We start from the raw sequence: 25,187 nt of genomic DNA, 5'->3' as shown, positions 1-25,187 counted from the left end.
ATGAGGCCACAAAGACTTAGAGAGATTGAGTGAGACTCCCAAGGTCTCACAAGCCCTACAGAGGGGATCTGGATTTGGACCACCTTATCTGGGCTCAAAGCTTATCTTCTGTATCAGCAGATGACGATGTGGCCGGGTCTGACGTTCTGACGCATCTACACGACTGCCTGCACACAGTAAGTGTTAATAAACCCAATTTCTCTGGCTGACCGCATGATTAGAACTAGTTTGAGCTTCTACTGGAAAGTGGCAGGAGGGAGCTGTCCATTGTTAGAGTTGGGAGGGCCCTTAGAGAACATCCAATCTAGTCCTCATTCTGCAGAAGGGGAGACTGAAGCACAGAAAGGGAGTGGGACCTGCCCACGGTCACACAGCAAATCAGAGGGAGGGCTGGCCTCTACCCCAAGTCTTAGGTCTCTTGAGGTTGTTTTCTTCTGTTCGTTCTTTTCTTTCTTATTTTCTTCAGCAGTTTGGGGTTTAAATTTGCTGTGAATGAGCCACAAAGAGGACGAGCCCCAAAGCAGTTTTGTTAATTCAACAAATACTTATTGAGTGCCTACTGATGGCCAGGCACTCTTTCAAGCACTGTGGATATGCTGTGAACAAAATGGATAAAAATCCTGCCTTCACAGAGCCTTTTTGTTGTTGATGGTGGTGGTGGTAGGAGAGAGACAGCCAGTAAGCAATAAATGCAGTAAGTGAATTATATTGTATGTTACTGGGGTAGAAAAAGGAAAAAGGACAGATAAGGGCCACCAGGAACACAGGGCGAGGGGCTAATTGTAATTTCAAATGGGGGGGCCAGAGAAGACGACATTTGAGCCAAGTCTTGAGTGGCAATGTGGAAAACTGGAGGGAAAATGTTCCAGGTCAAGAGAACAGCCAGTGCAATCAGTACAAAGGCCCTGAGGCAGGGGCATTCCTGGCGGGTTCAAGAAAGAGCAAAGAGGCCAGTGTGGCTGAAATGCAGTGAGGGAGGGGGAGAGCAGCCCAGGGCCGGGTGTGATCATATAGGGCCTTTCGAGCCTCTTAAGAACTTTGGCTTCTGCTCCAAGTAATGTGGGGAGCCTGGAGTCATTTTGAGCAGAGGAGGACCGCAAACCAACTTGCTTGAACAGGATCACTCTGGCTGTGATGTGAGAACAGACTGTAGGGGACCCTGGAGGAGGCCAGGAGACCTGTGAGGTGGCCACTGCATACAGGCCAGTGACAGACGGTGGGGCTCAGGCCAGGGTGGTGGCAGTGGAGGAGGGGAGGATGGGTCAGGTTCTGGACATTTTGTGATGCAATACGGCCAATAGAAGTTGCAGATGGACTGGATGCGGGGTGTTAAGAAAGAGAGAGGAATCGAGGAGGATGCTGCAGTTTGGAGCCTGAGGCCCTGGGGGGATGGGGCTGCCCGAAGCTGGACAGGGAAGGCTGAGGGAGGGGCGGGGGGTGGGCACGGTGGAGATCAGGAGTTTGGTCCTGGCTTTGCCAACTGTGATTTGGTGTGATGATGCCCTGTAGGACGTTTGAACACATGATTTTGGAGCTTAAGAGACAAGACCAGGCTGAAAAGGATAAAACAGTGAGATGTCAACATCTTCAGCTCCCCTACGGAATGAGTGTGGATGTGGATGGGGAAGATTGAAGGCCGAGGGATGAGCCCTGGGGTCCTCCACCAGAGACCCAGGGGAGTGATGAGTGAGAGGAGACGCAAAAGAGAATGCATGCTATTTGCAATCACACAGGGAGCAATGCAAAACTAGGTTTGTCACACACACACACACACACACACACTCTTACACTCAGGGAAAATGGCTGCACGTTGGAAGCAAAGCCTCTTTATAGAAACACACTTGGTCATTCACAGCGGAACAAGGGCCACGGGCTCTGTGATGGGCAGGGCTGAGGGCAGGAGCTGAGGGCAGTGGAATGAGAGGCCAACAGACTTGGCGCTGGCACGTGCCCCACCTGTGCCTGCAGCTCCGGCTGCATCCTGACATGGCTGCTCCCCTACTGTTGGACATGGAGGCTGTCTGCAAGTTTTCAGTGTCATAAACCACGCAGCGATGCATCACTTGTGTCCCTGTCTGTGGTTATTTGCAGGGATGTTGTAGATTCATCTTTGCCCCTCTTTAGTTTTTTGGCAGAGCGCTTCATTCTTTTCCTGAGATTTGCCACACCTTGTGTTTAAATGCCCATACCCCAACTAGCCTGAGAGCAAGGCCAGTGCCTAGACTTGTCACTCAACACTGGTGGCTTAACGCCATGGCTGTTTGTGTTCCCAGCACCCAGCCCAGTACGTGACCCAGACAGGATCCTGTGAAGATCCCTGAGAACCCGGCCTGGCTGTTTCTTTCGCCGATGGCAATAACCCTTTCAGAGCCCAAGGGGGACTTTTGGGGTTGGGGAGTGAACTCTCTTACACATGGTGAGCGGCTCAGGTTCCAGGAGTGAACTCTCTTACACATGGTGAGCGGCTCAGGTTCCAGGCCAGACACCCCGGAGGAAGAGGCCTCTCTTCCTGCTGAAAGGCAGAATCACCAGCCCAGCTCACATAGAGGAAGCAAGGGTGTTCTGAGAGTTGCCGAATACCCTGTAGGCATTTGGGGCCCAGATGGCTGAGGCCACCTGAGCTCCTGTCCCAGAGACTGGCTGGCTAGCCTGCTCCAGTTGATTGTGATGACATCATTTTGGGGAAAGGAATTAGGGTCAGGGGACTCTCCCAGTGGCTCTGTGTCTGGGTATAGTGCAGTGTTGTTCTTACAGCAGATGGTCTAGCTCTTGCTTCAGCATTATTCATTCATAAGTACAGTTCATTCCCAACACTGAGCTGCTCATTCAACAAATATTCATCAAATGCCTCCTAAGTGCCTGGCCCTCGCTTAGAAGCTAACCTAGGCTTTGTTTAACATAAACGTAGAAGCACCCAGGGTGACAATAGAGACCACCATCTATTAACGCCTGCTATGTGTTTCTCTGTCACTAGGTCCTTGGGCTCTATTATTTCTAATTCTCACCATTAAGTGGGGCAACAGGTACAATCTCATTTCTACAGAAAAGTGAAGCACCAGGCTCAAGGTCACACGGCCTCTAGGGGGGTTTCAAATTTGGCTTCATTCAACATGCTATGCCCTGGTGTAGCCCTGACCTATGCCAGGCCCTAACATGCATCATCTCTAATCCTCACAGCAACCTTAACATCTCTCCCCATTTTCCAGATGAGGAAACCGAGTCTCAGAGGAGTTAGGTAACCACTCAAGGTTACGCAGGAGGAAGTGGTGACACTTGCATTTAATTTTGCATGGCCTAACTCCCAAGCCCCTGCATCCTCGTCCACTCTAGGGTTATGCAGCTGCCCCCAGGCCAGGGCACTTGGCTGATGAGTTCTGAAGACCCTTCCAGCACAAAGAACCCTGGTCTCTCGGCCTCTCTGAATTCATGACTTCTAACAGAACATTGGCGCATGTCTAGATCATCCAGGCTGGCTGAAACTAGAAAATCCCTCCTCCTGTGGATCATCTGAGGTCAGGAGTTCAAGACCAGTCTGACCAACATGGTGAAACCCTGTCTCTATTAAAAACACAAAAATTACCTGTAATCCCAGCTACTCGGGAGGCTGAGGCAGGAGAATCACTTGAACCCAGGAGGCAGAAGTTGCAGTGAGCCAAGATCATGCCATTGCACTCTAGCCTGGGTGACAGAGCAAGACTCCATCTCAAAAAAAAAAAAAAAAAAGAAAAAAAGCAAATCCCTCTCCTGCAAAGTGTTCATCCCAGAGCCCCCTGCCTGCTGTGTGTATTGCAGGGGCAGTCTTTTCTCCTCTCTGTTCATACAGCTCTTCCCTGCCCCCAGCATCTCTCCTTTTTCTCCCTTGCAGAATCCTTCTAGTTTCTGGAAGGATTCATGGGCACACAAGGGCATAATCATGACTCTAACATGTGCCAGGCCCTGCCCTGCACTGGAGCCCGTTCATGTGAACAATACACTAACCCAGTGAATGTCAGTCATTGACAGATGAGCAGCACATTAGGGGCAGAGACAGGAGATGGAGCCCAAATCTATCTGCACCAAAAGCCTGCAACCTTCCCCTCTGCCACCTTTGAGAAAAGGAAGGAGACCAGTCAGATGAAGGCAAATGTCTCTGCATTCCCTTTCTGGAACCGGCTCCTACCCAACCCTTGACACCAAGTGCTTAAATTTCTTCTCCGGCACCCAGGATTTCTCCTGGGGACCAAGACCATGAGAATGTGAGTGACATGAAAGCATGGACTTTGCTTTGCTCACTGTTATCTCCCTAGTGCTTAGGACAGGGCGTAGCACAGAGTAGATGCACAAGAAATACTGTATTTTACTCTCTCCTCCTGCAGAGAGAAGTCCCAGGGCCAATGAAGCATCCTTCTCCAGACACCTAATATTAACCATCACAAGGTGGATCACCATAGTCAACTATGTGTATTATGCGAGATACTTTTCACCCTTGTACCCAGTCTCCCCAGTACCCAACAATCCCCCAGATACTTTCATCTCCAAGAAATTCCAGGAGGATTCTGGACAAAGCTGGATTTCTGCATGTCAGATGATGGGGAGTTTACAAGGCTAAGGGACAACTCTCATTGCTTCCACATGAATCTAGAAGCTCCTACTATGTGACAGCTCACGCTGGGTGAGGGTCAACATCTGGGCAGGAGCTTGACAGGGTGAAAGATGGTTCCACCCTGATCTAAGTGGATCCACAGCTCCCTTTTTATGGGGGAGGCTTTAGGAAGAATCTCTCCTGCCTGTCCTGTGTGGAGTGGTCTGGTTTTAGGGTTGTTCCCCTGCAGAGAGGAAGCAATTGGACCAAAGCAGAATCATGGATCCTTCCTCTGTTAGGATGCACAGGACAAGATGGCTGATGAGATACGTGGATGTTTCTAGACCCCAGTGTGGATTTGTCCCCAAATGGATGATTTCAGAGTGAGGAGGGGACACCTCCATGGGTTGTGTTGAATCACAGGAGAGGCTATAAGAAATGAGGTCCTTCTTTTTGGGGGGCCAAGAAGATTCGAGTCTGAGAACCACATGGGTTGCAGGTGAGGTATGGACACTTCCAGGGAAAAGGCTTCTGAGAGGGACGGTCACCCTCAGTGTTCCATCTGGAGCCTTGGGGTCTCTTGGTGCTTATCGTTCAGGGGCCTGTCTCTGTCTCCACCACCTGGGCCAATGCCCGCCCCAGGGGGACAGGATGGTGGGTGGGAGCTGTCTCAGGGCACCATGTTCCACCACTTGAAGGAGAAGGGCTTTCTGCGCACATTGGTACCACAGTGCACTTCCCCATGCAGCATGTGGTATGGAGTGAAGTCATCAATGAAGGTGCAGTGGAGGCCCAGCGGCTCTAGCAGGGACCGCACCTTCTCCTCCAGGCAGCAGCGTCCGTTGATGATGGGCCCGAAGGGCTTGGGGATGCCCAGGTTCTTCCCCAGCACCAGCATGTTCACCTGCAGTCCGAAGGGAAGGCAGCACTTCATCACTGGGCTCCCACCCCACACCTCTACTCTACCTGCAGGACCTAGGTTTGTGTTTTAGGCAGCCTTGTCAATAGCTACTCACCCTTTCCAATGCAATGAGAGGGTAACTGGCTAAAGGGGCTGGGAAGAACCCGTTAGCCAGGTGTCTTTGGGAGCATCTACAGAACTCACTCTGGCAACGTTCTCTGGAAACTGCCCTAATGTGAATTTGGAATTGTGGATTGTGGCAGCTGCCATGTTTGTGCTACAGAATCCCAACCTTCTAGGTCATAACTGATTGAGCCAGGGAGGACAGCTGGTCCAAGATGGACCAATCAGAGTCCCTCTCCCAGGAATTTGAAACTGACAATGGGAGAGTCTGGTCGGTCTCTGCCCGTGTCAGTGTCTCTGTGCATGGCCATACTCATCTTTGTCCCGAGGAACAGAGAAGCAAAGGAAGCCAAGCTGGAAGAAGAGGGAGAGGAAGTAGGAGGTGGAGAGGGTGAGAGAAAGAGAGAGAATGAATGATGTAGACACAGAAACAGAGAGGGTTCCAGGCTCTGCTGCAGCTATCCTGCCCTCAGGTTTCTGGTGTCCTTATATTAAGACTCTCTCTGGCTGAAGCTGGCTTGAGTAGGACTCTGTCTCTTGTGAACACAAGAACCTGAATCATTGCACAAACTTCTTGGGGCACATGTATAATTACAAGATAGCCTCGAACAGGAAGGAAGGGGAGTGACAAGAGGCTTTGCAAGTGGAGGGCAAAAAGTTGCCTGAAAAGAGGAAGGAAAAAGGGGGGGGGGCATGAAGCAATGGTGGTGTGGACAGGTCCCCCACAAGGCTCTGACAATGGGCAAATTGAGTTCTTCCAGGGGATGAGGTGGGGAGGAGTGGGGAGGGGAGGTGGGTGACCTATAGCACAGTGCTACTGTGGAACACAGTGCTACTCAAACTGTGTTCCTCTAAAAGGCAGCATTAGCACCACCTGGGCGCTTGTTAGCGAGGCAGCAGTGCCTCGGGCCCTGCCTTAGACCTGCTGAATCAGGACCGCTGGGGTGGGGCCCCACCTGTCCAGGTGTTTCAAATGCAAGCTCAAGATTTAGAAGCAAGCCGGGCACGGTGGCTCCCACTTGTAATCCCAGCACTTTGGGAGGCCGAGGCGGGTGGATCACTGGAGGTCAGGAGTTCAAGACCAGCCTGGCCAATATGGCGAAACCCCGTCTCTACTAAAAATACAGAAATTAGCCGGGCGTGGTGGCGCACGCGTGTAATCCCAGCTACTCAGGAGGCTGAGGCAGAAGAATCGCTTGAACCCTGGAGGCGGAGGTTGCAGTGAGTGAGATTGCGCCACTGCACTCCAGCCTGGGTAAGAGTAAAAAAAAAAAAAAAAAAAAAAAAAAAAAAGAACAGAGTAAGACTCCGTCTCAAAAAAAAAAAAAAAGCGGGGGGGGGGGGGGGGGGGGGGGGGGGGGGGGGGGGGGGGAAAACAAAAAAAAAAAAAAAAAAAAAAAAAAAAAACATTTAGAAGCGTCACAGGCAAAGCCCTCAGGGCTCAGTCAAACCCACTTCTTCCATGAAGACTTCCTGGATCTCCAGTTCTACCTCTTAGGCTGGAAGTGCTTTGTCTCACCTCCAAACTGCCAAATCACCTTATCCTATAAAATAGATCATTGGGACATGTCCTCAGAGAGGGGAAGAGTTTCCCTCTCAACAGATTAGACTGGAAGTCCCTTGAGAGCAGGGGGCATTCTTAATCGTCTCTGCATCTGCAACAAGACACCCTAAATACATGTGGGATGGATGAAGAGCCGCAAGCTGGGAGGAAGAGAGCAGAATGAACATCTGGGTTCCTAGCTGATGCCATGTGCTTTGCACACATGACCTCGTGCAATCATTCATTCACTCTACAAATGTCAAGTGGACCCCTTTCCTGATGCCCCTTGGGCCAGGGCTTGGCCAGCAAGCATTCCAAAGGGACCATGGTGGTCAGCCAGCTAGAAGCCCTTCTGAGGAGCACCAGAGGACCCCTGATTCTCCCTGCCACCCCCACTGGCCACCACAATCCTAAATATGACTGTGACCAAACTTTTTTCCTCTCTCGAGCTTAGAGGTTTGCCGCCTGATTTGACAAAGGAGTCACGGGTGGTGGCCTCACCAAGTCAGGGAAGAAGGCCATCGCTTTTTTCCTCTCAGTCTTGAAGAGCTGTGGGATGTCAATGATGTCACACTCTGCCAGGCCCAGCTCCCGCTTCAGCACCTCACGGTTCCAGTCGATGCAGCTCTGGGGGCAGGGGAGGGCCAGAGTTGGGGACACCTTGCCAGTGTGTTTTGGGGGCACCCAAGGCATCATGTCTCGTTGAGGAGAGGCAGGATACCCAAGTGCCCATAGGTCAATTGTCCACACAGACCTTATCTTCATGCCCGTTTGTCAAAATGTACCTATCCCGTGTCCACCCCCTCACAGTCCTACCCCATAAGTAAGGTTAAAAATGAATGTTTCAGAGTGCTCCGTCCTTGACCCTCTTCTTCAAATCCCTCATGCCTTAGAGGATCTCATTCTGTCTCATGGTTTTTGTTGTTGTTGTTGTTTGTTTGTTTTGAGATGGAGTCTTGCTCTGTCTCCCAGGCTGGAGTACAGTGGTGTGATCTCGGCTCACTGCAACCTCTGCCTCCAGGGTTCAAGCGATTCTCCTGCCTCAGACTCCCAAGTAGTTGGGATTACAGGTGCCCACCATAACACACTCAGCTAATTTTTGTATTTTTAGTAGAGACGGGGTTTCACCATGTTGGCCAGGTTGGTCTCCAACTCCTGACCTCAGGTGATCTGCCCGCCTCAGCCTCCTAAAGTGCTAGGATTACAGGCATGTGCCACAGCGCCCGGCCTGTCTCATGGTTTAAAACATCTCTACACAGTGACAATTCCCAAATGTGCATCTCCTAACCTCTGTTTGTTTTTTAAGACAGCGTCTCACTCTGTCACCCAGGCTGGAGTGCAGTGGCGCAATCTTGGCTCACTGCAACCTCTGCCTCCTGGGCTCAAGTGATTCTCCTGCCTCAGCCTCCTGAGTAGCTGGGATTACAGGCACTCAACACCATGCTCGGCTAATCCCAACCTCTTTATAAAGCCCATTTCTTTCCTAAGCTCAGACGCGTGGGTGTAGCTGCCCACTTAGCATCTTCACCTGGGTGTCTAACAGACTCATCAAACATGATGCGTCCAAAGAGAAATGCTTACTTTCTGCCCCACTACCCTGCTCTTCCCCCAGGATTCTTCAGCTTAGTACATGTCACCGCTGTTCACCCAGCTGTTAGGGCCACAAGGCTTGCTGTTATTCTTGATGTCTCCTGTCCCCTCCTCCATATCCAATCCATCATCTAGTCCTGTGGGTGCTACCTTTGCCATCTGTTCCCAATCTTCCCCCTTCCCACCTGGTCTTCCCACCCCTTTCACCCACTCCAGCCTGGTGGACTGCGATGGCTTCCTATGGGGTCTCTGCCCTTGCCCCATGTGGCAGCCATGATAACTCCTCTTGCACACCTCCATCTTGGGAGTGTAACTGACCAAGGGTGCTTGCTGCCCGGCTCTGAAGCCCTTCGTGGGTTTGAGGTCATGCCTCTCACCAGCTGCTCCTAGCCAATGGCTAAGGGTGACGGTGCACTCAGGCAGACCCATTTCTGAGAGATGAAGGACTCCTGTAGTGGCCGACTGTGGCTAGTAGGATCCCCCACGGCTTTGCTGAAGGTTCCCCAGGCTGTATGCAGTACAGGGTGCGTGCACCCCACCTTCCTTCTGTCTTTCACTCAGGCTCTCCCAGTCTTCTCTGGCTCCTGCTCTATTTCCTCACACAGGCATTTTCACTAATAAAACCCTGACATGTTTAACCCCATCTTGACATCCTTGGAGGATTTTGACTCATGCAGTCCCTGTGTGGGAAATTCTGTTTGCCCTTCGGGAATGCTGTACACCCATCTCTGCTCTGTGCACAGGGAGGCTGATCCCTAGGAATCAAGGACTCCAATGCCCTCTGGCTCCTGATTGGGCTCAGCCAATGGGGGCAAAGGAGGAGAATACAGCTGAGGTATTTGTCCCTGCAGCTCTCTCCTGCCAGGTCACTGTGGGTTGGCTATCACATCTCCTGTCTCGCAGACTCTTATCCTGGTGGCCTCTCCAGGTTCCAGGAACAGTTCCCTTCCCTCATTCCTTCAGGTGTAGGGGTGGTAACACTTCCCGCTCATCCTAGCCTGGGATACTGCACAGTCCCTTGCTAGTTTCCTTGAGCCTGCCTGTACCTTTGTAAATATCCCCTTTATCAACCTCTTCTGCAGTTATCCAGCTCCAGGTGCTGTGTGTTTCCTGCTGGAATCTACTGTTACCCCTTTACCTCCACAGAGTATTAATATGTTTTCAACACAGCAACAGAGAGATTTTTTTTTTTCCGAGATGGAGTCTTGCTCTGTCACCCAGGCTGGAGTGCAGTGGTGCAATCTTGGCTCACTGCAGCCTCTGCCTCCCAGGTTCAAGCAATTCTCCTGCCTTAACCTCCCAAGTAGCTATGATTACAGGCGCATGCCACCACACCCGGCTAATTTTTGTAGTTTTAGTAAAGAAGGTGTTTCGGCCGGGCGCGGTGGCTCACGCTTGTAATCCCAGCACTTTGGGAGGCCGAGGCGGGCGGATCACGAGGTCAGCAGATCGAGACCACGGTGAAACCCCGTCTCTACTAAAAATACAAAAAAATTAGCCGGGCGTGGTGGCTGGCGCCTGTAGTCCCAGCTGCTCGGAAAGGCTGAGGCGAGAGAATGGCGTGAACCTGGGAGGCGGAGCTTGCAGTGAGCCAAGATTGCGCCACTGCACTCCAGCCTGGGCAACAGAGCGAGACTCCGTCTCAAAAAAAAAAAAAAAAAAAAAGAAGGTGTTTCGCCATGTTGGCCTGGCTGGTCTTGAACTCCTGACCTTGTGATCCGCCTGCCTCAGCCTCCCAAAGTGCTGAGATTACAGGCATGAGCCACCACACCCGGCCGAGGGATCTTTTAAAGCATAAGTCGGACTGGTCTCTCCTCTGCTCAAATCCCCTAATGGCCTCGAATCTCACTCAGAGTCACAGCCAAAGTTCTAGCAATGCACTATGAGGCTTCACATGATGTGACCTGGCCTCTTCTTGCTCCACATCAGCCTCCTGGCTTGTCCTAAAATACTCCAGGCCTGTTCATTCCACCTCAGGGCCATCGCCTGTGCTGTTTGCTCTGCCTGGAATGCCTGTCTTCCTCTCATGCACATGCCTCACTCCCCTCACTTCTCCTGGGTCAAAGGAGGGTGTTGGAGCTCCTCTGTCTGGGCCTGTTCTAACCTGAGCTTTCATGAACGGTGAGCCTCAGATGTCTGTATCCCATCCTTGCCTCCAGCCCCGCCTACTCCCAAATCACAGCCCACAGGTACACCACAGCCCTTGTACCTGCACAAACTTATTGTAGTTGATGAGGTCTTTATTGGAGAGCACCTGGTTGATGGAGATTGTCTTGACCCGCTCATCATCTGTGAAGGAGGGAGATGAAAGAGAAGGTCAGGGACAGCACCAACATGAGGACCACCTGCTTAGGGAAGCAGACAGGCAGGAGCCAAATTCACAGCTACTGGTCTTGCCGAGTCAGCAGCCTCTGACTTTCCTGGGCCTTGGGTGGGCACCACCTGTCTGAGCTTGCCTTGGCCACTGTGCACATCTTGGGGTGTAAGGAGTGGGAGGGTCTGGTTGCCATAGTGGAATGAACTTAGACCTTTATTTGAGTTCACCGGAAGTGGTAATGCCTTTCACTGGAAATTTACAACCGCCCGAGGGCACTGGATGAGGAATCCTCTTGCTTTGGCTTAGCGGGGAGCTGGGTCAGTTGCTGCCCACCCACCCACCCACCATCAGAGTCAGGTTTTATAGGTTCACTGAGCAGCGAACCAGCCAGTCCTGGGATTTGGACACCATCAGGCCCCAACCCTGCCCTCCAGGAGGTGACTGCATGAAATGGGGACCTCCCACGGGTCCAGATTTTCTCAGCCTGATGGGGTGCCCATGCAGATGAGACTGGACAGGGAAGGGGAGGCTAGAGTCAATGGCACACAATCCTCATGGCTGCCACTTAGTAAGCACTTACCATAAGCAGGCCCCGAGGGGAGTGCCCAGGTTCAGCATCTCATTTAACCCTCATGGTGACCCCCACAAGGTATGCATTATGATCCCCACTTTACAGATGACAAAACTGAGGCTCAGAGAGGTCCGAAGACTTGCCCAAGGTCACACAGGTAGGATATGTGGGGGCTTGTGATTCAAACCCAAGCCCAGGGCTCGTACAGGGCCTCAAGCCTTGACTAAGGGAAAGGAGAGGGCTCCCCTGACCCATCTGCAGGTCCAACACCCGTTTCACCCCAGTTTAAGGCAGGAAGCTGGAGTCGAGTCCCAGCTCCATTGCAATCTTGCTGAGGCCCCTGGGCCAGTGACGTCCCCTCTCTGAGCCTCACATTCTTGGGTCTAAAGGTGGGTGAGAGTCATCCCACAGGCTCTCGTGAGATCAAATGAGATAACACGTGTGATGCACACAGCGTGAGGCCTGGCGCACTGAGGTGCCTCATAAGTGCTCTGGCCTCTGTGTCTGTGTAATTAATCACCACAGTCACTGCCTGAGTGTCAGCCCTCGAGGGTGGGGTGGCTGCTTGTGTCCTGCCGTCTGTGAATTCTCCCAGGCTCCCTCCCAGCTGGGCAGATTGGAATAACTCTGCTCAACCCATTCCTGGGGCTTGCTCACCATAAACATGGTTCTCCCAGGAAAGATGAAGGTGGCATTTCTCCCTGCCTCATATATAATTTGGATTTAAGGATTTCTAAGACTTACTCTAGGTTCACCGGAGTCTAGTCAGGGTCCCTTTGGGAGCAACAGGGTCAAGAAAGACTATTTCTCTTCCATTTTATTGCTAGGGCTCCAGGGCTGTGTTGGAAGAAGTTAACACTAGCAAACAGAGAGCAAGGGGACTTTGGAAGCTATTATACTTGGGGGCATCTAAGTTCTACAGGAGCTTTTTTCTCTCTGAGCTGTGTTTGGTCCAGGATGCTATCTGCCTTCCCTGAGGCCATGGAACCAAGAAAATCTATGATCCTGCGTGCCAAAGGGTCTTTGCCCCGTGACCTCTGGGGTCACTCAGAAAGGGAGGATCCTCTGGGATTCATGCAGTCTTGGTGGGGCTGGAAAGGGAGTGAATTTGAGAACGCTTCCAGCAAGCTTGCCAGATGACTCCAGTCCAGCCAGCTCTCTCTCTCAAAATTCCTCCAGTGCAAAAAAAAAAAACAAAAAACAAAAAACAAAACAAAACAAAAAAAAAAGTGGGCCCTGGCCAGACACAATGGTTCACACCTGTAATCTCGCACTTTGGGAGGCCAAGACAGATCACTTGAGCTCAGCAGTTCAAGACCAGCCTGGGCGACATGGTGAGACTCCATCTCTACAAAAAATACAAAAAATTAGCCAGGCGTGGTGGTGCATGCCTGTGGTCCCAGCTACTTGCGAGGCTGCGGTGGGAGACTCGCTGAAGTCTGGGAGGTTGAGGCTGCAGTGAGCTGAGATTATGTCACTATACTCCAGCCTGGCTGATAGACCCTGCCTCAAAAAAGAAAAAAAGAAAATGCCAGCTCCTTGTTTAAAGAGCAGAGAAAAAAGTACCATTAAAGGTGCTACAGTATAAAGTTGTTTCTTTCCCCCCGAGTCTCTCTCCTGACTTGTCAGGGTGGTTTTTATTTGCTATTTCACATTGCAGTTTGCCAGGGACATGCATGGGGCTTGACAGACCCTTGCTAGTGTCAGGGCCCAGCCTGCGGGCCTCAGAGTGGAGGCCTAGCTCCCAGGGGGCTGTGCCTGGGCATGCCTCTGCTATGAGATCCACATGCTGTGCCCTGGAATGGGGCCGGCAGGTCCAGTCTGGCATCTCTCCTTCCCACAGGCCTGCCACCCCAAGCCAAGGCAAATGGGCGACCTCCAGAGTATTGTGGCCTCTGGGTATGTGCTGGGTACCTGAGCAAGGCTGGGCGAGACACTTACCCCTCCCAAGTTGCCCACCAAATGCCCTTGCAGGCCAGGGACGACTGATGCCATGAAGATGCTGAGTGGCACATGTGCCCAACCCCAACCCTCCCCATGCCCAGGCTCCTGCTGGGGGCAGAATGCTGCAGCATCTCAGGACAGTGACAGAGATGGGGAGGCCTCACACTGGGGCTCCAGGGAGCACAGGACTAGGCAGCAGAGAATCTGTGCCAGGGAGGCAGGGAGGCTGGGAGACAGGACTGTGCCTGAGCAGAGGCTCCAAGCCCCATAGATGCTCCATTGATCCATCAGACCTCACAAAACAGAATTAAGATTTCAGGGTAGCCAGGTGCGGTGGCTCACGCCTGTAATCCCAGCACTTTGAGAGGCCGAGGCGGGCTGATCACCTGAGGTCAGGAGTTCGAAACCAGCCTGATCAACATGGAGAAACCCCCGTCTCTACTAAAAACACAAAATTAGCCAGGCGTGGTGGCGCGTGCCTGTAATCCCAGCTACTCAGGAGGCTGAGGAAGGGGAATCGCTTCAACTCAGGAGGCGGAGGTTGTGGGGAGCGGAGATCACGCCATTGCACTCCAGCCTGGGCAACAAGAGCGAAACTCCGTCTCAAAAAGAAAAAAAAAAAGGGAGATTTCAGGATAGTGACTGCAGAACATTAAAGCTCCACGGTGTGACTGCACTGGTCACCTGCCTGGGAAGCCACTATGTCCCCGCTCAGTCCATGTCCACCTTCTATCACCCTGCTCCCCGCCTCAGCTCGGCCCCAGCCGTGGGCAGTGATATCTGGTGAAGCAAGGTGTGCAGGGGCAGGAGTGAGAAGCCCTGAATTTGGGGACACACCCCTGCTTTAAAACTTGCCCTCCTGGCCGGGTGCGGTGGCTCACGCCTGTAATCCCAGCACTTTGGGAGGCCGAGGCGGGCGGATCACGAGGTCAGGAGATCGAGACCATCCTGGCTAACACGGTGAAACCCCGTCTCTACTAAAAATACAAAAAATTAGCCGGGCGAGGTGGCGGGCACCTGTAGTCCCAGCTACGCGGGAGGCTGAGGCAGGAGAATGGCGTGAACTCGGGAGGCAGAGCTTGCAGTGAGTGGAGATCGTGCCACTGCACTCCAGCCTGGGTGAAAGAGCGAGACTTGGTCTTAAAAAAAAAAAAAAAAAAAAAAAAAAAACTTGCCCTCCCTCTCTCAAGCCATAATGTGTCTTAATTTGGGTGAGGGGCAGGCAAGCCGCAAGGAGGGACATGGCACTGTTACCCACCAACAACCCCCTGGAACAGGAGGGCCCTCCCGTGGCCACACTTCTGCTTTTCCTGGAAGAGCTTGAAGCAGGCCCCAGGGCTGGCCAGGAGCATCCGGAAGCCCTGTGTGCAGAGAACAGATTCGGCTGAGCCTCCTGCCTTGGCATGGCGCCCTGGAACTCAGTTCTTGCCCCAGATGCCAGGGAAAGACATGTCATGCACAAAGTTCTTACCTTCCCATCGGGGGCAGGGACGAAGCTCAGAAACTCATCCACATGGCCCACGGCCAACCAGTCCACAAATAGCTCCACGGGGGGCTGCACCTTCTGGGCATGGAGGAAGTCCCGCACCACCTGGGTGACCCTGCGGCCACTTGACCTGGGACCCACGAGGTTAAAAAAAAAAGTCGCTTAACTAAAAAGACTCCATGCAGAAATAAAATGACAAAGAGTTTAGCATTCCTGCAATATCTGATTTTTAAAAAACAAAAAACATGCATTACTTTTATAAACAAGAAAGGTAATAAATATGTATATTTCATTTTAATATTTATTTATTTATTTATTTTTGAGATGGAATCTCACTCTGTCACTCAGGCTGGAGTGCAGTGGTGTGATCTTGCCTCATTGCAACTTCCACCTCCCAGGTTCAAGGGATTCTCCTGCCTCAGCCTCCCAAGCAACTGGGATTACAGGCGTGCACCACCAGGCCAGGCTAATTTTTCTGTATCTTTACTAGAGATGGGGATTCACCATGTTGGCCAGGCGGGTCTCGAACTCCTGACCTCAAGTGATCTGCCCGCCTCAGCCTCACAAAGTGCTGGGATTACAGGGATGAGCGACCGCACCCAGCCAGATATGTATATTTTAAAATTCCACTCAGGGTGAGTTCTGCATGAGGCAGACTCAGGACAAGTCAGTCACAACAGGGCAATGACCTACCAGGTCCCACCACCCAGGAAAATCTTCAGAACCACCCTCACACCAGGTTCTTATTCTCCAAGAGACAGATTTCACCCCCATGTTCAATTTTTAGGAAAATGTATCTAAGGGCATGGTCCAGGTTCCTCTTTCAATGGGATTATGTATTTGAGGGCAGTAGTCCCTTCCAAAGCTTGACTCTGGATTCATTCATCATTTGATCCCAAGTCTGTTCTAACAGCTTTATTGCATTTGGTTAGCTCAATGTCTTGGTCTCATCCACAGCAAGTAACCAATATGATAGGATTCCTTTTCCATCAGCACCCCTGTGTCACTACTGAACAACACATCATTTGTTACTCTCTTGGTATGTTATTGTCATTTCACTTAGCATGTCTTGTACCTCACTTCTCTTGCTCTCAGGAAAAGATCTTATATTAGTCATTTACATGGTAGTATGAACAAGCTTTGATCTAAATGCATTTTCTCCCAGGACTGTTGGGAATGGAAACTTTTTCTGTTACTTTTTTTTTTTTCGAGACGGAGTCTCGCTCTGTCGCCCAGGCTGGAGTGCAGTGGCGTGATCTCGGCTCACTGCAAGCTCCACTTTCTGGGTTCACTCCATTCTCCTGCCTCAGCCTCCCGAGTAGCTGGGACTACAGGCGCCTGCCACCATGCCTGGCTAATTTTTTTTTTTTTTTTTTCAGTAGAGATGGAGTTTCACCATGTTAGCCAGGATGGTCTCGATCTCCTGACCTCATGATCCTCCCACCTCGGCCTCCCAAAGTGCTGGGATTACAGGCGTGACACCGTGCCCGATCTTCTTCTGTTACTATCAATTGACTGTTACTAGCATCATCTATTTATTTTCAGAATCAGAAAACCTGAGTCTAGTTATAACTTTCCTTTCTATGTGACTCACTTACCCTCTCTGGGCCCACTTGTAAAATGAAAGTGTTGGACTGAATGATCTTTTAGGTCTCTGCTCTCTCTGGTTTCGGAGTCCCCGAGGTAAGTGTGGACTGTGTCTGGTGAACACCCACAAACCCCACCACATCCGGGAGTATAATTTCATCACTCCTTGCTTCTGGCTCTCTTCAAGGAGTGGAATGGCCCGTGCTCCACCATCATCACCACTCCCAACCCTCAGCCTCCACCCCAGGAACTCCATTCCCTTTCTCTCTCACCCAGGCAGGTTGCCCCCAATGAGGATCCTCCCCAGGGGGTACTCTTTCCCATTGGCCACCACTGGGGGGCTGACCTCCAGGTTCCCAAAGGAGTCCAGGCCACTCACAGACCTGTCGCGTGGTTCCCGAGTCACGTAACCAAAATCTGGACCCTGGAGAGGGAAACCAAGTCAGGCGGGGGTGGAGGGTACCAGGAAGAGCCTGAACCAACTTGCTGGGCTTTGAGCTCCTTCAAGACCGGGTAGGAAAGGCCATCCATTCTTCAGGTGGAAATAGAGTCATTGGCGGTGGGTAGGGGATCTGACCCAGTCAATATTTCATGCACGCATAGCAGGCAAAGTTGGGAAGTGCTCGGACTCTGGCCCTGCTGCCTTATCACGGCAAGACAGCAAGGGGCCCTCTGGTTGCTCCTGCACTCCCCATCATGAATCCTGAGGCCATTGCCACCCCACCCCCTTACCTACACAGCCTTCCTGCCAAGTTCAGCCCAAGGGCAAGTAACAGCTCAAGTGGCCAGTTGTGGGAACCAAGAGGCTGCCGATGGCCCTCTGGGCCTCTGTCTTTGAACTCTAGAGAAGGGGAGACCTCCCCAGGGCCGTCTCTCAGAAGCAACTTCAACATCAAGGGTCAGGAGAGAGAGCTCCTAGCATCTGTGTGGTCAGTGAGGGGGTTGGAGGGGTCTCCTGTTCTTTATGACACCAAGCAAGTCACTCTTGTTTTCTCAGGAGGTCCTGGTTAGCAACCATCACCTTCCCTGTTACCCTTTTTATTAAAATAATGATACCAGCTAACGGTGGTGCGCGCACACACACTCCCTCCATGCAGGTACTGTGATGATGAGGTGCTTCACAAACACCTGTGAGGCCAGGGCCAAAATGTCATTTTTACTGATGAGGAAACTGAGGCTCAGAGAGCGGTAGTAACTCATGCAACATCACACAGCATGTAAGTAATGGAGCAGGGTTGTTTTGACTCTAAAGCTTGTGTTCTGAACAGGTGCACCATCTTGCCTCCCCTATTTAGGGCTGCCAGATTTAGTAAATAAAAATACAGGATGCCCAATTAACTTTGAATTTTAGATAAACAACAACATTTTTTAGTATAAGTATATCCCATGCAATATTTGGGACATACTTACACCAAAAAGTTAACCTGTTGCTTGTCTGAAATTCACATTTGACTGGGCATCTCCTGCATTTTATCTGGCAACCATACCTTCATCCCTAAAGAGCATGGTTTGCACTGCTGCCCCACACCCCAGTGTGGCCCTTGGGGTAAGGCCTCTCAGCTCTCAGGGGTGGGCTGCGGCCGGGGACCACTCACCAGGATTCTTTTGTAAGGGAAATCCTGCAGTTCCCCATTCCTTGGGGAGTCAAAGACCACCGGGAGGGTCTTGTGTGGTGCCTGAACGTAGCCCAGCTCCATCTCATCCTGCAAGTGAGGAGAGGTGAGAGATGCACAGCTGTGACAGTCAGCAGCTGCCCCCGCTGGCTCAGCTCTGAGCCCTGTGGGGCAGACTGCTCACCAAGTCCCCCGTCCCAAGCATGTTTTGTGCTTGGAGGTGGAGAGGACCGAGGTCAGGGTGCCTGCTGACTGGAGGAGGGGCTGGAGGCTCAAAGAGGGGGTGCACTTGTCTAAGGTCACACAGCAAGACAGAGGCCGGAGGTGAATGAGAACATGGACATGACCTTGGGGGTGTCCCCATGAGTACTGAGCCAGGGCAGGTAGACACAGAGAAGCCCTCACAGTGGCCTGAGTTGGACGGGGCTGAGGGGCCCTGTGGGGATACAAATATGCCTCCTCCTCAGATCCATAAATGTGCCCAGGTCAGTCCTGACTGGTTCTGGAGGAAAAGATGGCCCAGTGTGAATGAACTTCACATCCAGGTCCTGCCCTAAACTCTTTATAAACATTAACTCCATTCATCCTCATGACATGCCTAGGCGTGGGCACCATAATTACCCCATGTGACAGATGAGGAAAATGAGGAACTACGAGGTCTAATTATTTATCCAGTCCGGGCGTGGTGGCTCACACCTATAATCCCAGCACTTTGGGAGGGTGAGGCGGAGGATTGCTTGAGGCCAGGAGTTTGAGACAACCCTGGGCAACATGGCAAGACCCCATCTCTACAAAATATTAGCTGAGCCTGGTGGCCGCACCGTGGTCTCAGCTACTCGGCAGACTGAGGCAGGAGGATCACTTGAACCCAGGAGTTTGAGGCTGCCAGTGAGCTGTGATCACGCCATGGCACTCCAGCCAGGGTGACAGAGAGACACTGTCTCCAAAAAGAAAAATAAATTCAAAATATATTAATTAAAAAAAAAAAACGAAATAAAAGTTAAAAAATATTTGTCCCAAAGCTCACAGCTAGTTAGTTGGTGGCACAGCGAGGCTCTAAACCCAGCCCATCTTGCCCCAGAGTCCTGCTCCAAACTCTCTCACTGGACTGACCCCCAGCCAAGAGGAAAGCTCCTTAACTTGGCATTCAAGGTCTCCCACCTCAACCCTTGCCTTTCTCAGAACCAGTGCCCTGACAGAGGAGAACACACAAGGTTCTGTCTCCTGCCTCCCAGCCCCGGGCCTTTGAGCATGCTCAGTCTCTGCCAGGACCACCACCCTGTACAGCCTGCTGCTTGGCAGCCTGAGTCCCAGCACTGCCTTTACCAGCTCTGTGACCCAGTCATGCTCCCCGAAGAGCTCCTGAATTAGGGGGCACTTACAGGGGGTTATCAAGAAGATGAAATGATGCTATGCCTGGCCTGCAGAAAATGCCGCATAAATGGCAAGAAGTCATGTGCCCCCATCTGCCAAATCTGGTCCAGCTCAGATGCTCTCCCTCCTGGAGGTCTTCACTGATTCCCTGGGCAGAGGTGATGCTGCATCCCCCCAAACCCTGCTGGTTATTTGCTGGTACAGCCTCTGCACCCTAGATATTTCTTTTTCTCTCTCTCTCTCTTTTTTGTTTTTTTGTTGTTGCTGAGGCTGGAGTGCAGCGGCACAATCACAGCTCTCTGCAGCCTTGACCTTCCTAAACTCAGATGATCTTCTGACCTCAGCCTCCAGAGTAGCTGGGACTACAGACACACGTCACCATGCCCTGCTAATTTTTTAACTTTTTTGCAGAGACAGGGTTTCACCATGTTGCCCCAGCTACACTCTAGATGGTAGGAGTAGGTATTTTTGTAGCAATCATTCTGCACATCAAGGTTTCTCGGCCTCGACACTACCGAGGCATGGGACTGGATGATGTGTTATTGTGGGGGCTTGTCCCGCGCACTGTCTGCAGATACTGCAAAATATCTCCTGGGGACAAATCACCTCTTGATGAGAACCACTGGTCTCAGCTGTTGAGGGCAGGGAGTGTGTGTCTCACACCTGTGCCACCCCTGTGGGCCTAGCCCAGTGCCTAGCCCAGATCCGGTGGGTGAATGGGTGTTGAATCCAGGATCAGCGTGTGTCTGGGTCTCCAGAAAGTTCTGGAGAAAGGCCTCTAGGTCTCACATTAGAAAGGGCAGCAAGTTCCCTGGGGAGCACCCAGGGCCTCCTGGATGTTCTCGGTGGCCCCCAGATGAAGGCCTCTCCCTCCAGGATGGCGTCCTTGCGGGGCCCTGCCCAGCGGCCATGGTTACCTGGATCCAGCGGTCGTTGCGGTTCTCAGCCTGTGGGCAGATGGTCAGCTTGCAGCCGGCCTTCCTGGCCAGCTCTGCCACCGCATCCACAAAACAGGTGTTGTTCCTCACACTACGGACAAGCCCAGGGAAGAGGGGCTCAGGATGGAGCCGGAGCCTGGGGGCCAGGGGGACCACCCACTGCCCCAAGACTCACCGGCATACATACACCTCTAGGGGCGGCAGGGTGCTGGGCGTCATGATCCAGGGTGCCACTCGGAACACCACAGTGTCAGTGAAGATAGGGGATGCCGAGAAATCCTGCAGGGGCAGACCAGGGGAGAAAGAGCACTGGACTTGGAGTCCAGAGGCCTGGGGGGACTCTGATTCCGCCACTGTGGTCCATAAGAAAGCCCCTTGCTTCTCTGCAAGACGGAAATGAACCAGATGGGTGGTCAAGAAGTCTGAGGTCTTTCACACCAGTAGTGCCTGGTAGACTTACCAGGAATGGAGCCCTCCCCACCGCCCTTTATTATTATTATTTTTTGGAGACAGGGTCTTACTTTGTTGCCCGGACTGTGGAGTGTATTGGGATGATCACGGCTTACTGCAACCTCAACCTGCCTGGGGTTCAGGTGATCCTCCCACCTCAGCCTCCCAAGTAACTGGGACTATAGCTGTACACCACTATACCTCGCTATTTTTTTTTTTTTTTTTTGTACAGATGGGGTTTCGCCATGTTGCCCAGGCTGGTCCCGAGTGGAGCTCCTCTTGACCTCCCTCTGTCCCTACCTCATTGGAGTCATCCAGCAGAGTGACATGGAAGGAGATGAGTCCTGTGAAGCCGGCATCAGGGAAGGACAGGCCTTCCACGAAGAAGCGCTCCTCATCCCCATGGAAGCGGGGTACCTCGTAGGACACCTTATCTTGGCCCAGCACGTGCCTATAGGCCTCACACACATCCTCAGGACCTGGAAGGGGAGGGAAGGGGTGGCTGTGATTCCCTGTGGGCCCAGGGAGCATGAGTATGAGGGACACAGGAAGAGGTCTGCAGCCTCACCAAAAATTCCAAGTCCTCCAACAACTCCCTCCTTTCACCTCCACTGGCAAAGGAGAGGACAGGTAATACACTGTGGGGGCGCGGCTGGGGGAAAGCGTCTTCCTCTCTAAGACCGGCACTCATGTCTTTTTGGAGTGCAATTTGGCAGCATCCAACAAAGTAATGCTTACCCCCAGCCCAGCAATTCCACTACTAGGTATCTTTCCTACAAAAATACATCTACAGGCTGGGCGTGGTGGCTCACGCCTGTAATCACAGCACTTTGGGAGGCCGAGGTGGTGAATCACCTGAAGTTAGGAGTTCAAGACCCGCCTGGCTAATGTGGTGAAACCCTGTCTCTACTAAAAATACAAAAATTAGCCGGGCAGTGGTGGTGCACACCTGTAATCCCAGCTACTCAGGAGGCTTAGGCAGGAGGATCGCTTGAACCCGGGAGGCGGAGGTTGCAGTGAGCCAAGATCACACCACTGTACTCCAGCCTGGGCACGGAGCAAGACTCCGTCTCAAACAAAACAAAACAAAACAAAAACAACAAAAAACAAAACAACAACAAACAAACAATAAAAGGTAAATATTCACATAATATTTCTGTACAAGCATGCTCGATATTCACTAATTCATCAAATATTGACTGTGCAACTACAGTGCGCCCATGGGGCACGGTTCTGGACTTGAACAAAGCCCCTGGCCTCAAGCAACCTGCATTGTTATAAAATCAAAACACTGCAAACCACTATGATGTTCAGAGAACTGTGTAAGTCACAGCACCTCTGTGCTTAGGAAGATTATACAGCAGTGGAAAAGAATGAAGTACAGCTCAATAAATACCAGGAAAGATGTGTGGGATTATTACTTAATGAAAGAAGCCAGTTGGAAAGCAGCATATGGACACACACTGGAGAACGTGTAGAATAAAGTTGGGAAGCGCACATCCCAACTCGTTAACAGTGACAATCAGATTCAGGCCAGGTGCGGCGTCTCACACCTATAATCCTAGTAGTTTGAGAGGCCAAAGTGGGTGGATTGCTTGAGCCCAGGAGTTCATGACCAGCCTGGGCAGCATGGTGAAACCCTGTCTTTACAAAAAAAAAAAAAAAAAAATTAGCAGGGTGTGATGGTACATGCCTGTAGTCCCAGCTACTTGTGAGGCTAAGGTGGAAGGATGGCTTGAGCCTGAAAGGTGGAGGCTGCAGTGAGCTGAGATCATGCCACTGCACTCCAGCCTGGGCAACAGAGCAAGACCTTGACTCAAAAAAAAAAAAAAGTCAGATTTAGAGACAGGGATAGAGAACTCTCAGGTTTCATTTTCTATACTTCCATATTGTCTGATTATCTAAAAAATAAGCAGCCAGGCACAGTGGCTCACGCCTGTAATCCCAGCACTTTGTGAGGCCAAGGCGGGCAGATCAGGAGATCGAGACCATCCTGGCTAAGACAATGAAACCTTGTCTCTAGTAAAAATACAAAAAATTAGCTGGGTGTGGTGGCATATGCCTGTAGTCACAGCTACTTGGGAGGTTGAGGCAGGAGAATCGCCAGAACCCAGGAGGTGGAGGTTGCAGTGAGCTGAGATCGCACCACTGCACTCCAGCCTGAGCAACAGAGCGAGACTGTCTCAAAAAAAAAAAAAAAAAAAAGCATCTTATTACTTGTATACATTTTTAGTTTCTCAAAGGCAATTAGATTTTTACTTGTATTTCTTGTGATTTTGGCACTGTGACTATGTAAAACAACAGCCATGTGTATTTGGGGGGAATACAAACTGAATTAATTGGGTGAAATCTATGGTGTTTGGGGTTGGTTTTACGATACTTCAGCGAGACAGACAAAACAGTGATAATTGTTTAATCTGAGTGACAGGCACGTGGGGATTCATTGCACTGCTTTTTGTGTATGTTTGAAATTTTTGATAAGAATTTCTACACATGCTTAAAATGTATTTGAAAAGTTCATTCATCCAATAAAATGACCTCAGGCCAGGTGTTGTGCTGGGGGCACCAGTTCATCAGTTCCAAAGCCCCCACTTCTGACTGTTCTTACTGTGACCCGCCACCCACCAGGGCATCTCCCGGAGTGTGAGCAGGACCTGCCCATGGCCCAAGGCAGGAACAAGAGGTTCCCTGGCAGGCAACCTGGCAACAGGGCACAGATGGCAAGGGAGAGTGGCACAAACTCACCGCAGACGTGGAAGACCTGTGCCCGTTCGGCATCATAGCTGGAGGTGTGGAGGACAAGTCTGTGGTCATCAAAGAGGGCTGCAGGGCCCTGCGTCCGCAGGACCATGACAGACATGTCTTCCAGGTCTGTGAAGCCAGACAGAGTGGTAGTGACTCAAGGGAGTCCTGGCCCCTGGCCCCTTCCTCTGCTGCCCAGCTCCCTCCCCAGGTCAGTGGGTGTCAAGACCTGGGTCTCCCAGCCCTAGCTTTGTGAAAACCCTGGAAGCCATCAAGAACAAACCACGAAGACATTATGCTCTCCTGGACTCATGTTTCCTCAATTGCCCAGAGAAACATGAAGTGTGGCATAACCACCTGGTGTCTGACACACAACAGGTGCTCCAGAGAAGCAAGGAGGGTAAGGCCATGTGGGCATCGCGCAGGTAAGGGTTCTGGTCTCTGTCCCAGCATCACTCCCTGTGACCCTGGACAAGCCCCTCCCTTCCGGAGCCCCAGCATCCCCATCTCCAATGGTGCCCACTTCAGAAGGCAGCCATGGGCATCTCCCGTGGACAGCACCTAGCACACCCTGAAATATTGCAGCTCCTTCTCCATGGGGCTGGAATTCAGGACAGATGGACTTAGCAAGAGGTGGGGGGGGTCACAGAAATGCAAGCCAGAGGTGCTGAAGGAGGAGGCCCAGATTTGGGGTTGAGAGGGGAGGCCCTGGATCAGACACAATCGTCAGGGAGTCTCCTGGCTTCTGAGTCTCAGCATCCTCATCTCTAAATTGGGGTGATGATACTGTCCCACTTGGATGATTCAATGAGAATTTGGGGAAAAGGCCTGGCACACAGTAGGTGCTCCAATAATGCTAGCATCCTCTGCTCCCCTGGAGGAAGAGAATGGCGAGGTGGCTCATTTCCAGAGCTTCTGCCCTGGCATGTGAGTGCCCGCTGGCACTAGAGACACTGGGGGGGGGGGCAGCTGCCAGCCTGAGATGGGTTTTGAAGAGCATCGAGCTGTGTGTGGAGGCTGGTGCTCTCCCCTGGACTCTGGCCTCAGAGTCCTGCCTGTGGGTTGGAACTCCCTTGGGGTAACTGAGCAGTGACCCTGGACACCCAGGGACTCAGGCTGCCCCGGCCTCACCTTGCAGGCAGTGCACGTGCTGGTCACAGTTGTCCTGGACACCACGGCTCGGATCATCACGGTCACAGTTCACCAGCAAGATGCCGCCATACCCACTGGGCCCCCAGACCCACTGCCGCTGCAATGGCAAAACATAGCCAGTGATGGGAGCTCAGATGAGACCTGTGCCTCCCTGCCCGGGAATCCCAGCCTGGCCTGTAACCACCCCACCCTGTGAGGCTAGGTCCACGTTCTCGAAACACCTCCTTCTCAAGACATGGCAATGGCAATGGCTCTCTGTTGCCCACACCATCCAGTCCAAAGCACAGAGCTGTCT

General features: G+C 51.9%; 1 protein-coding gene across 1 annotated transcript in view; it reads right to left on the bottom strand.

Annotated features, from left to right (window-relative positions):
* Window positions 1-4,346: 4,346 nt before the first annotated feature.
* PADI3 (peptidyl arginine deiminase 3) overlaps window positions 4,347-25,187 on the bottom strand; it is a 38,486-nt gene continuing 17,645 nt past the window's right edge. Inside the window, exons 5-16 of the mRNA XM_030805514.1 lie at window positions 24,872-24,989; window positions 23,744-23,869; window positions 21,299-21,477; window positions 20,724-20,827; window positions 20,528-20,639; window positions 18,219-18,326; window positions 16,896-17,047; window positions 15,022-15,166; window positions 14,809-14,911; window positions 10,928-11,007; window positions 7,630-7,755; window positions 4,347-5,465 (exon numbers count right to left, since the gene is read on the bottom strand). Coding sequence (XP_030661374.1) covers window positions 5,232-5,465; window positions 7,630-7,755; window positions 10,928-11,007; window positions 14,809-14,911; window positions 15,022-15,166; window positions 16,896-17,047; window positions 18,219-18,326; window positions 20,528-20,639; window positions 20,724-20,827; window positions 21,299-21,477; window positions 23,744-23,869; window positions 24,872-24,989 — 1,587 coding nt within the window. The 3' untranslated portion in view covers window positions 4,347-5,231. The remainder of the gene's footprint in view (window positions 5,466-7,629; window positions 7,756-10,927; window positions 11,008-14,808; window positions 14,912-15,021; window positions 15,167-16,895; window positions 17,048-18,218; window positions 18,327-20,527; window positions 20,640-20,723; window positions 20,828-21,298; window positions 21,478-23,743; window positions 23,870-24,871; window positions 24,990-25,187) is intronic.

The sequence above is a fragment of the Nomascus leucogenys genome, chromosome 24 (genome assembly GCF_006542625.1).
Source record: "Nomascus leucogenys isolate Asia chromosome 24, Asia_NLE_v1, whole genome shotgun sequence".
Lineage (NCBI taxonomy): Eukaryota > Metazoa > Chordata > Mammalia > Primates > Hylobatidae > Nomascus > Nomascus leucogenys.
Note: the sequence above shows the minus strand (reverse complement) of the source record. Positions and strands in the feature narration are given on the sequence as shown.